Here is a 13,582-nt window from a genome sequence, read left to right on the forward strand (position 1 = left end):
ATGTATTTGTTTTGGGGTTTTTTGTGTGGGGGGAGAAGCTCCTCGTTCCTACAGGAGTCTTATCAAGAGCTCTGAAAATCAGCTTCTTGACTTGGTGGTGAAAGGTATTTTAAGTAACTAAGGTGTGGCAAATAATGCAATTCCTCCATAGTATTAAGGGAAAATAAATCTTGATAAAAAAGATCCACTATAGAGTTAAAAAAAACGAAAAAAACATCACCATTATTTTCAGATATCTCATCAATTACTGCCATTTTCGAGCCATATGAACCCGATTTAATTTGCTGTCCCCACCTCATAACATTTTCAGAGACCATCCTTCTTGATGCAGCAGTGAAACCTGTGGGGGACAAGTGGTCCAACATTCACTGTATACTGTTTATTCCCTGCTGAGATCAAAGAACTTTCTGAATTATTCAAGACAAAAGGAGATAAAGCCCTAAGCAGACCGATAGCACAAAATAGCACCGGCTGCCACTGCATTAGCAGGCTATTCCTAAACGGGGCCATGCAAAATGGAATAAAGAAACCTGCTATTGCTTAAACAATTCCTGGACATCTTCATTGATGAAATTCAGCATCAGCGTTACGCACACGGACAGACACTCCTCCCGGTTACACAACGGTTAGCGTTAACGATTAAAGGCATCAGGCATTAACCTCAGAGGCTACTACAAAGTCAATGATATCCAAAGTCACATCCGTAGAGAAAACATACATCTACAAAGCATACATCGACATACGATCCGAGAAGGAACACAAGAAGTTCACCCTGTCAGGACGCCGTTTACGAAAAAAAAACAAAAAACGATGGAAATACGGTGTTTTCGGTTCCTACCTTCCACTTCCAGCATGATGAAAAACACAGTGATAATCCAAGAGGGGGGTTAAGACAAGAAGAAAAAGAACAGCACCTCTGCGCGCGCTTCGTCCGAGTGTGATAGTAAACTGGTGAATGGGAGAGACGGAGCAGAGCTGAACACTACACGGGGAGGCGAAGAGGCTGCTTGCGCAAACTCTGACGCGCACCGGGAAGAGGGAGGGAGAGGGAGAGAGAGAGAGAGAGAGAGAGAGAGAGAGAGAGAGAGAGAGAGAGAGAGAGAGAGAGAGAGAGAGAGAGAGAAATAACATCTATGATTTGGATATTTTTGATTTTCTACCACCATGAGAACAGAAATGCATTGAGCCGTGTGTTGGTAGACGGAGAGTTTGGTGCAGAACGAGAGAATATGCTACAGTACTGTTATATAGAGAGAGAGTCGATCAACAAGACTGGGATAGAGGGGGATAAGGTCATGGATTGTGAAGGATCTGTTGTTCCTTCCCCAAGAAACATCCTCAACAAACAAATGCCACTATTTTAACTGAAATAGCAATAGAGGGGCATGCTCTTTAATTCATTTGGGTCTTTTCTTTTTTCTGCAGTTATCTGGCCAAGACATGGAGTTTAGCAAAGCAGCTTGAAGGTTAAATGCAGATAGATCATCTGAAATATCAGTGGCAGGCCTACATGCTTTAGAAAAGATCATTTAAGAGTTTGAAGGAGCTGTAGGCTGCAGTGGTCAAGCCAGTCGGACATATAATTGTCTCCAATGTAATGCTTTTTTTTCTAGATTCATTTCTAGATCAACAGTCAACACTATACCAATTTGACAAGAATGCAATGCAGCCGTTTTGGCTTCTTTACCACCTGCCGTGTATGGCTGCATAAAACTTCAGGAAGGAAGCGGTGCTAGCAATGAATATGAAAACAGACCTCATGTCAGCCCTGCAGCTGTGTGATGTGCTGGAGGATACATAGGCTGAAATTAATTTAAAAAAAGAAGAGAAAAGGCCTCAAACTGTTTGTGGAATATATTGCGTCGATATGCAGTTACAATTAGGCCACTAGCGACCAAACAGGAGTTCTATTATTTTTTATGCCAAAGAAATGAGCTGGTATTTTTTCTTTTTCAATTTAACACATAATAACCCCAATAAATTATTCATCATCCTCCTTATCACATGTGTATGTTATCACACAATTATTTTAAGAACCACACCTCATCATACACATCCTGTATAGTACAAATGGAACATGTATAGTGACAAACACATGTGGTTCTTAACACATGATAATAGATAGAAGTTTGTGCATGCTCGATAATCGTTGTCCCGAGATATTCTGAGAAATTAGCCTCTTGACACATGTTTATATACTCATTCCTGACATTCATACCGTACGCTACTGTTGGGTAATCAAGCAGTTTTAATGTTTTTTAAACTGAGATAGGCCAAACACAGTCAAACATCGCACATTTATGATGGCTGAAAGTACTGAGATTGTTTTTTATTTTTTGTACAATGTTTCATAAACACAAAGCTGCCTGGAGGCAAGTCATTATCTTGCCTTTAGTGCAAATATCAATACCAGAATTTGTCTCTCTTGCAGTCTGTTAGTAGGTTATTTGTTACGCTTATCTGTTTTCAGAAAGTATATTTGTACCCTTCATGAGTGGGGGTGAAGGTTGCAGACATCATGGGATTGCAGTTCAGAGTGTCACAGCTAGCAGCAGCTGGTCCTCTGGAGATACTCTGGATTGATGTGTGGGTTCGGCCGCCCTGCACACTTCCCCACCGAGTCTCACCCGTCATACGGAGTTGCTCATGACAGAAAGGGAAAAAGGTGAGACCCTGAAGTATCAGAAGTGAATCTTGCTGACACCATCTGCACTTCTCTGTTAATTTTAGCTGACATGAAGCATCAGAGGAGAGCCAGAGACAGATGGCGATACAGGGAGAGAAAGTATGTATGAGCGCAAATTGTTTTCTCACATTATTTCGGGTTTGCCTAGGTTGTGAGATCATCGCAGAACGAAGCTCTAGTGATGACAATGTCAGGCTGACACACAGCAACCTGCCCACGTACACACACAAACCTGAGAAAACATAATATATTTAACTTGCGAGGGGGTGAATACCTTTTATAAGCACTGTATACATCATTATTTTACATCTAATTTTACAATATAAGATCCTCTGTCCGTCTTCTTCGTGTGTTCCTGTGAGTATGTGACAGTCTGTCTGTCCGTCCCTCACAAACTCGTCTGCTCCTCAGTGGTGTCACAGTCAAAGCTTCAAACACACACAACATGAGGAGCAGCGAGACACGCAGAAGGACACCAGGTGGTGTTTGACAGCACATGTGTTGTGTTCATGCTCTTTAACTCCATCTCTCTCACTCCACATCTTCTCTCAGTGCCTCCTTCGACCCAGATTATTAGATGTGATAAAGCATGTTATTAATGCTAGCTGAATGGAAATTGCATGTGGGACTTCAAGGCTGTTTTTTTTTCAAAACACCTGAATACTTGCAGCAACGTTGAAAACGGATGGCGTTTTTTATTGTGCTATCTCCGAGTGTGGACAAGAAATAACAAAATCCTATCAAAATCAATAAATAGACAGAGCTTTGTTGTCTGGCATCCAACTTTTAATTTCGTCGCCAAGATCTCAGATAAAAAGGTTTTGAGTGTAGCTGAAGTTAAATAACTGACAGAAGCGGTGATCACTTTTTGAATAATTAATCATCTTTCAGCTAAGTGCATTATTCTGTAGAGTTAATGGACTTAAAGCCCTACATTATTATTATATTGAATACAATGAACACGGTGATGCAAGCCAGACTGAACTGTTTTAGCTGGAGATTAGATTGGAGTGTCATCAATTAAAGTTAATATCTAGCTTGTCTGCAAAAGATTAACCTGTTTTTAGTGTGCTGTAAAGTGCATTAGACAACCTTAAGAGTTGTCATCTCCTCTTGGTGATTTCAACTTTGATTATCAAGGTTTTAGCTAGAGGACATCAACAAAATTTGTTTTATTACTGTCAACAAGTCAAGAAAATGCCAACAATAGTTCTGGCAGATGACAGTTTTGTGTGATAATAAATAGCAAATAAGTCTAAAAGTTAAACACCAAATCAGAATACAACTGTAACAGTGAATTTTTGAATTTGCTGTTATTTCTCTCATCTGTATGAACAGAAATGTCTTTCTCATATCTTAACCGTGTGAGATTTCTGTCTTTTCAGTGGTGAGACTATGAGCCATACAGCACACAGTATCAGCTGTTGTTGACTATTAGCATAGGAGAAATTGTCCAAAAGGGATGGGGGCATGGTGTGTTTTTAAGGTGGAAAAAACAACAACTCCTAAGATGATATTAACTGTTAACATTAGAGTATAAAAGCAGGCGGTGTCGATCAGGGTCAAACAGCAGATCAATCAATTATCTCTCATTTCCTCTGGTCGCTCCACTGTGACCTCGACACATAAGGGATGATGTGTCAGGGGATGAATACAGTAAACAACAGTCAACAGCAATCTGGGAACATCTGATGATGTTAAGTAGCGGAAGCGGCGCCAGAAGGGCAACATATCTCAGAAGTTAAAACGTCAGGACGGTCTGACTCAGGGACCAGCGAGGATCGAGCGTCAGTCAGCCCCGTTCTCCACTGCAGGCCATTTCACAGGAAGTCACGGCCATATATGGCTGTGACAGACTATTGTGTCTGTAGCTACATGATCTACTGTGCTATGTTTCCACGGCAACCAAGACGAGTCAGTCTTTTATTTCCTCCTCAGTCTCTTATTCTCTCTCTCTCTCTCTCTCTCTCTCTCTCTCTCTCTATATATATATATATATACATATATATATATATATATATATAAATATGTATATATATATATTGCCTGTCTGTCTGTCTGTCTCTCTCCCTCTCTCTCTCTCTATCTATCCCTCTCTTTATCCTTGTCTCTTTCTCTCTCTCTTTCTCTATCCCTCTCTGTCTCTATCGCTGTCATTCTCTTTGTCTGTCTCTCTCTCGCTCTCTCACACACACACACACACACACACACACACACACACACACACACACACACACACACACACACATCAGTATACACCTTCATTCCAGACTTGTTTCAGCCAACAAGATCAGATAGCGTATGACTCACTCTCATAACCTTTTCCCCAAAGTTTTCAAGCTATCCCCATGCAGAACTTTCTCTGTTCACCCCAGCTGTTGATGATCTCCTCCCCTTACTCTTTCCGCAGCCTCACCTTTTCCTCCACAGCTCGACAAAGTAACTGTTGGTTTCCATTCTACAATGCTGCATGGTGTGCGTCCGTGCATGCTTGTGAGCTTCAGCAGCAGGTGGAATGACTTCCTCTAAGGGAGTTTCTGTATGTTGCATCACCCATCGAATCATCCCCAACCCAAAAGGTCTCTGTGCACTCAAATCCCAAAATAACAGCAGGAAGGATGAAAAGTCAAGTGTGCTTTGCATAACTAGGTGTTTTACACACAGCCAAAGCCCAAGTTTTGCAATCAGGAAAACCATCAAGTCTTCACCAGCTTTGAGCCAAACACACACACACACACACACACACACACACACACACACACACACACACACACACACACACACACAGGAGCTAGATACAATTGTTAGAATCAATGCTCTATTTTATTTGGGTCCGTTTTTGTGCTCTGCTGTTGCTTTTTTGCTTCATTATCAGGCACAAACAATGTGGCAGGTAGCAGTGCAAGCTCTCACCATTTTATTACATTTCATTAGTATGGCAGGTGAAGAACAGCTTGTGTGGAGCTGCAGGATTGAGTCACCAACCCCTTTCCCTCTACTTCCCTTCTCATCTTCACTCCCCCTCTTTTTTTTTTACCTCTCATCCGTGTTTGCCTTTTTCTCCACTCCCTTGATAAATCATTCTCATTTGAATTCATATTCAGAAGACACAACTCACACATACACACATACACACGCACACATGCACACACACACACACACACACAGTAAACACAGCCAGACACTCCGCAGAGCTCTGATATCATTGCAGTATTTACTCATACTGTTTTCATTTGCTGCGACGTTGATTAAGTAATAAGCTAGAAAATACTAAGCAATCACATGAGGAAGTATACAAACAACACCCAACTGTGTCCATCAGGTCTGGGAGAATGCACACACTCCTCCTCATGCACGCACACTCAGATGCAAGGGTACTTAAAGGACAATGACACCATGCCAAATTCCATTAACAAATGGGTTCCTTGAGAGAAAGAGGAGACAAGATGAAGAAAGTAACTTACCGGATGCAGGGGACTTGCTGCGTTGTGATTGGATGACAGTCCTGGGGGATCCTCGGCTCAGAGAGGCAGTCATCTTCCCATAGGTCACCGACTTCATTGTACGACACTCTTAAAAGCGCAAAGAGAGGAGAGACAGGTGTTATTCATCAACTGATATAGTCTACAAAACCTATACATTTTGGAAAAGCTTACAAATTCTGGATCTTTAGTGTTTAAATCTAAATCCAAACAAGGTAGAGACTGAACTGCGACAAGAGAAGGAAGAGAAAACTGCTGTGCTTGCTGTTGGCACACACAAAATGATGCACTGTGACCTAACATTGTGTTTTGACACACACACTTAAATGAAAAACTTTCACAAAATAACAATTGAAACACATGTCACTTCCGTCTGAATGAAAATGGACATTTTATGGATTTTTAACCAACTATTGTTTTAATATTTTTGATTGATTTTGACCTTTTATCATGCAAGAGAACACCAAACCACTAATGTACCAACACAGCTGTAATTGGTTTTACCTTCAGGTCCCCTGCAAAAATGAGTTCTGACCTTTGCTGGGCTCGCTTTCCAAATGCAATTATTGTGGTGTTTCAGGAGTGACAGCTCTGACTCACGGAGGTCTGATATTTTACAGACACACACATCCTGATCAATGAGCCATGTACACACCCTCCCTGCCTCCTTCATCCCCAAAACTTTGCTCCTCGCCTGTTCATTAACCCAGCCCCATTATAGCTCATTCCCATTTTAGACCAGCGGGAAGGGGAAATTGTGTGTGTGTGTGTGTGTGTGTGTGTGTCTGTGTGAATGAGAGCTTGGGTGTGTGTTATTTGCTTGTGTGGCAGTTGTTGTGGCCCTGTGATTAATGTACAATGCAGAGTGTTAACATGATGACAGTGTGCCAGAGCTGAGGCAGAGGCGATAATTATATAGTGATGCTGAGAGGAGGCGAAGTTGTCTGCAGCTCTGACTCTGACTGTCTCACTGTCTGCTGCGCTTGTCGCTCTACTTCCCCATCTGACTATTTCGCTGCCTCGAGCCTCCTGGGCTCTGCCTCTTGCTCTCTGTCGCCCAGAGCAAGAGAAGGTGTCAAAATGTGCTCTCTTGTCTTCTGGGACAGTGTGTTTGTGTGTGTAGGTGCGTGTGTGTGTGTGTGTGTGTGTGTGTGTGTGTGTGTGTGTGTGTGTGTGTGGGGCGTGTGCGTGTGTGTGTGTGCATGTGTGTGCTTTTTGTATCAATGATAATCTGGAGACAAAAATCTATTCATACACTGTGTGGGGACAAAAATCGAGTCCCCCACAAGATACATTTGAATAAATTAGAAAATAAGCATTTACCTTCGGGTTAAGCTTAAGACTTTGCTTTTGGTGACAGGCATATACATACAGCTACATACATGAAATTCAACCTCTGCATTTAACTCGTCGTTACACAAATTTTGGCTACGATCGATACTTTTTAAAAAATCCTTAAAAATGGACTCTTAGTTTTGGTTTTATTACATTGATGCCATTGTAAAGACTTACATTACTTTCTCAATTCACTGGAAGTTAGTCATGCATAGCCAAACCTATCTCCAACGTGACCTGCTGACCTGTCTCACCGCTAAAGAAAAGTCTTGCTTCACACACATCATTCTGGTATTGTGGGAAAACATGCTCTTGTATGTTTGTATTGCTTTAAACCAATCACAATTGTGCTCCCTTGCTCCCATACGTTAGGAGGGTAGAATGTGGGTATAAGTCTGCCATTGGATCTCACGGTGCATTCTCCTCTCCTTTTTTACAAGAGCACCATCGCCGCATTCCGGGCTTTGCGCCGCCCAAGAAGATTGTGATTGGTTTAAAGAAATACAAACATACCAACGTATTTTTCTCTCCGATACCAGAATGATAATGTGTGGCGTGAGACCTTTCTTTAGCAGTGGGACAGTGCTGTGGAGATAGGTTTGGCTATGCAAGTCTAACTTCCAGTGAATTGACGAAGTAATGTAAGTCTTTACAATGTCATCAATGAGTTATTTTTTCAGGATTTGTTTAAGTAAGATGATTGTGGCCAAAATGTGTGTATCACAACAGCATTTAGCTTATTCAGATTCTGATGTACACATTTTATGCTGTTTAAGAAAAGTTTCACCAAAATGACAAGTTTGATTAAATCAAGTTTTCCACAATATAATATTCAAGGCTTTCATGTTCTTTGTAATAATAACATAAAGCAATACAAAAATATAATAATAAAATAAGTAGAGAGCGGGCATATCTGTTGTTTCCATCTTAAATTGACTCACAACTCCAGACGTCTCCATTTTTCCATCAAGATTCAAATCTAAATCATCCACTGAGAAACGTCTGAGCCTGGATGATGTCCCTCAATCGCCACATCTTGAAACCCCAGAACTACTATTTGAAGTAGTAGTGATACTAATTTAAAAATAGAATGTTGTAGAAACTGCACGGCCTAATTTGAGCCTTAAAAATGACTTTGGTGTATGGTTGAGTATGATTTGTAGCCTGAAGCCAAATATGGAGTAAATAAGTTGTGTAATATTCTGAAAACTGAAGGCCATAAAAGATAAACAGGGTGTCTCCTCTCACTTCAGAAAATAGAATGCCAGCCACAATTGGTAGAGCCCATGCAACCTTGTCAAACCATTATGATGTATTCTGCCATGAAATGCAGACTTATACCTTAACTTAAATGCTTCAAGAAAATAGCCTTTATATCCTTCAAAGCAGACACAAACACAAACAGCAGGGAAAACAGTGGACATGGTTGCTGTACTGAGAAGAAGGTAACAAAACATGATGTAGTGGAAGCAGCTAACCATTATATTTTTCAAATGAAAGAAGAGTAGTGGGAAAGAGAGGGAGGAAAAAAGAGAAATAGAGACAAAAGGGGGAAGGAGGGGGACGACGGTGACCAAGGTGGGATGAATATTATTTAATGGATGAAGGGATGGAGGGGAAACAAATTAATTGAATACACCTTGGAACAAAAGCCAGAGCACACTAACTCATGTAGGAGACAGGAAGCAAGATGAGAGGGTGAGAATACAAATGAGCACTAAATGGCAGGAGTATTCAGACGGCGATGCAGAGGGGGGAGACAGAGAAACACAGACGGGTGAAGTGAGGACAGAACGTATCCTCAGCAGACCTCGTGGGGAGACTGGCAGAGAAGAGGAAGAGGAACAACGAGGTTAGACAATGGCTTAAGTGCAGCAGAGGATAAGAGAGGAGACGAGGAGTGGCGAGAGATAATAGAGCGTAGTAAACTGGACAGCCAACACAGACCTCTGCCACCTGAACCAGAGACGTGTCTGTACATGGTAGACAAGGACTACTGTGAGACTGAGAAGATGTGATGGATGTGGATAAACAGAGAGAGACACAAAAAAATAAGTCACCTTGGAGAGTAAAGAAGATTCAAATTGACTTAATAAAAATTAATCAAACGTAGAATTAAAGTAAAAAATAGTGCACATTGTTACATGCATTTCCTTTTTACTTAATTGATGGTGTTAAAACTAATGGGGAAAAAACATACTTAGAAATGATTACGCTCTTGTCTTTAATAACTGAATTGTCTTAAATTGTGACTTTTCCATGTCGCATTAAAATGTTTTTTTATTTAATTATAACACAACATATGCAGACAAAATAAGGGAAATACATACAGCAATGTGTATTGTATTCCACTTTATATATTAGTTTGATTTGTTTTCATTTAATAATTTAAAATCTTTCATATTTTGGCTAATAAACAGAAAGTAGAACATTGATTTGGTCTTTATATACAGTTATACAATTTGCTACCATACTAAAGTAAAAGGGTTGTAGGGTAATAAAGTTTCTTGATTGATAAGGGTTTTAAAAACAGAACTTGTACACAAACATCTTAATGAATACATTATAGTCTGAACTTGGAAACAGGAAATGGAAGATGTGTCAATTACAGGAAGTACTGCAGATACATTTTTTGAGAAGTGTAGCTGCATGGACAACCTTTTAATAATCACAATGTTGCCGAATGCACTTAACTAGAAGGTAATGTAAAACCAAATTCTTGAAACTAATACTCCCTGATTTTTTTAATTATTGAAATGACAGAATAATCTCACAAAAAGTCAACTATTTTATCACAATGTGATTGCACTAAATTATCAATTGCTCAACCCAAGAAAACAGCACACACACAAAAAAACAACATAGCTGGGGGCAGGAAGAAATGGAAGTCAAATGTGAAATGTCAGCATGGAAATGTCAGACCACCTACTAGTAGCCTCACCACTCTCATCCAACATCAAGTCGTCTTGGTAGCGGAACTTCTCCGGTCCACACGCCACAAAAACATCCTCATCGCCAAAGAAGTCTTGCAGACATGACACCTGGAAACAAAGACACACGGATGAGTTCAATCATTTTTTTATTCAATATTATATTCAATTCCAAGTCATAATGCAAGTCAATTGAGCACACTTGCTCTTTTTCACTCCAGTGGCATCTTTCTACTTTTAGGGGCTGAATGCCTTGTTCAAAGGCACCTCAACTGCTCATTTTGTTGAAGGAAAGAAAAGGTTCATGCGGCAATAGTTTCCCAGCTGGTCAGCAGGTTTATAAATGACAATTCCTGAGTTAGACTTCTATCTTCTTTACTTCAAAGCTACTGATGCTCTGCACAAGTATACACCGCATACTAGAAGACACACACTAACACACTACTCTGAGCATGCTCACACAATTGACTATCCCTTGACATGCACTGAGCCTAAGGACACAGATAAGGAACACCAGAGGAGTCTGTCTGTGCATGCTTGTTCTTGTGAGCATGCACGCTCATTGGCGTCTGTGAATATCTGTGTGCATGCCTCACATGTCCCTGAGCTCCAGCACGGTGTTGTTTCTGCAGTTTATCAGTCTTTCAGCGACGATAATGAGACCTTGCTGACTCACTAATTTGCTGATTCGCTGCAGCACGTGTACCGGACATCCAGAGCAAGCAAGTGAGGGGTCTGTTCCCTGAGGACTAGCATCTTATGAATGGTAATGAGTAATAAAGAAAAGAAACTAAAAGACAAAGGAAGGGAGAGAGCATTTGTGAGCTACATAGAGATAAAAAAAGTGGTATGAGAGAAAGGGCATGAAGCAGAGAGGAGTTTAGAGATTAGAGAAAGATTACTAGATTACTGTTGAATAAATACAGAGCTGACTCACAAGAAAAAAAACGCTGTCTTAATGAGTCACTGTTATTCTTTGACAGACTCCATACTGCTAAGCTACTACCAAACCTAGAGTGACATGCTGACAGGCACTGATTTAAAAACATTGGGTCACTAAATGCAACACAACAGGAACTGGTTCATTAAAGAAGAAAGGTTTTTTAGAGGGTCTGCCGAATTATAATTATTTCTAATATATATAATTATATAAAACTAATCATTCATAAATCTTCAAACTAAGCTTTTAACATTCTTTCCACACAAGACATATGTTGTTTTAATCTATAAACTCACCCTTAATCAGCAATAGGATGTTTATTATGACAAATAGGCTAAGAAACACGCTGCCCTTCATTGTTTTCTATTTGATTAACTCAACAGCTAATCCCATATCTGATCTAAACTCTGCATGATTTTCTCAAACAACTTTAATTACACCCCACAGGCTACCATCACATTTCAATCCCAAGCCATTAATATTCCAAATCATATTTTGCGATAGGCGACGGTAGTCAGAAAGGGATTTACGGGAAGACAATAGTACTATGACAAATCTCCAACCAAAAACCTATTAGAAGCAATTACAATGTAGGCTGCATGCAGGTCTAGCACCGCCTGGAGTCAACACATAAACAAAAAGCTACCTTCATTGCATTTTCATGGCAATTAACATCCAAGAATCCATTTAGACTCCTAATAGCCACAGATCAACAGCCCAAAAGAAAGTCACAGCTGATATAACAGCATCATCAACAAAATACCCAATAAACAGCGAAGAGGCAGTTATTTCTCTCTGTGTGTGTGGAGATGGGAGTCATACTCCTTTACCCCCCACGGTCTCTAAATGGACCAAAGAGGGTACAAAAACAAGTTTAATCTTAGACACAGACTCTCTGTGGAGAAGAGAGCAATTTCATTTAACTTTGTAAAGCAAGGCTTTTGAGTGTGTGTGTGTGTGTGCCTGTCTGCGTACATTCGAGCACACGTCACATGACAACATATGTTTCTGCACAGGCACATATGGATATGTGTGTGTGTGTGTGTGTGTGTGGAAGCGATATTATTCTAGTTTCATAACAGAGTGCATATTGCTTTGTTTCCTGATATCCCCTGATCATTGGTGATCATTTGAGGGGCGAGCAGCTCCACTTCCTAACAAGGTGGCTTTAATACAGATGCTGGTGCTGTTAACATTTCCCCAGTGTGTCAGCACTGATGGGTAGCCATGGACACTTCAAGTGTGCTGTTTTGTTTTCTACTGAATTTTCACATTATTTTAATTTTTATATCAATGTTATATCGATTGCTGTTGCATATTATCTGTTGTTTTTCACTTTATCTGTTGGAAACTTGTAGAAAAACTGGTTTTGAATATGATGCGTTTAAATGGAAGGCTATAATCATCCATTTTAAGCTTGTGGTCTTTTGAAAGGCCCATGACTTTTATCCACAGCAGGATGTGTGTTTGCTGCTGTGAGTCAGTCTGACCACGTCCTCAGGCCTCGGCTACTGCTGCTGCTGCTACTGGAGTCAACCAAGAGGAGGTTGCCCGAAATGAGGTCCTTTGAAGCTGCTTACCATGAGATATAGAAACTGTAGCCCACCAGCCATGTCGGGGAGGAAGGAAAGAACACATGCAGAATATAATCAGAGGGATGAGGACACAAAGAGGAAAGTGAAGGGAAAGAGTGGCAGTGTCTTTGTGTAAGGCAGCCTCTAAGGGCATTTTTAAGCATGAGGGTAAACTAATATGGAGCATCACATAAACAGATACTGTATATTGAGAGGGGTGTGAAAAGTATGGTTGCCATGGTGATAACGCCCTCCAGGCGTTGGTGCATGGCTGGTGCGTGCCACTGACTGCACAACGGGCATACTGTGATAGAGCTCCATCATTCATATTTTATCTACTATGTGCACGATACTCTACAGAACTGTGTCATTCACATAAATCCACACGCAAACACATGCAAGTGGCTCATGGCCTGGTTTGTATTGAAATGCTCGTGCAGTATATGTCCAGAGGAAGAAGAAGAGCTCTCCTGAAATGCAGACAGATGGACCAATGAATGATGGTGAGGAGACAGAGCTGGTAAAGGTGAAAAGAGAGGAGGGGGGGGGGTCATCAGAAACAGTCAACAATGAAACCAACTAGCCGAATCCCCCTAGTTAGAGAGGAAACAAACAGAGAGAGGGAAAGGAGCAAC

The 13,582-nt window shown here is 40.7% G+C and overlaps 1 protein-coding gene across 5 annotated transcripts in view; it reads right to left on the minus strand.

Moving 5' to 3' along the window:
- The window catches only part of dclk1a (doublecortin-like kinase 1a), a 42,435-nt gene that overhangs the window by 15,263 nt on the left and 13,590 nt on the right, over positions 1-13,582 (minus strand). For 2 of the 5 annotated variants that reach the window (XM_068715991.1, XM_068715995.1), the window contains exons 4-5: positions 10,433-10,544; positions 6,151-6,258 (exon numbers count right to left, since the gene is read on the minus strand). In XM_068715991.1, coding sequence (XP_068572092.1) covers positions 6,151-6,258; positions 10,433-10,544 — 220 coding nt within the window. Of the gene's footprint in view, positions 1-838; positions 976-2,485; positions 2,589-6,150; positions 6,259-10,432; positions 10,545-13,582 lie in introns of those variants that run through there. The other 3 variants (XM_068715992.1, XM_068715994.1, XM_068715993.1) reach the window with 3 other exon arrangements.

The sequence above is a fragment of the Cebidichthys violaceus genome, unplaced genomic scaffold (assembly GCF_023349555.1).
Source record: "Cebidichthys violaceus isolate CVI_PGR_0920_01 unplaced genomic scaffold, fCebVio1.0.p SCAF_20, whole genome shotgun sequence".
Taxonomy (NCBI): domain Eukaryota; kingdom Metazoa; phylum Chordata; class Actinopteri; order Perciformes; family Stichaeidae; genus Cebidichthys; species Cebidichthys violaceus.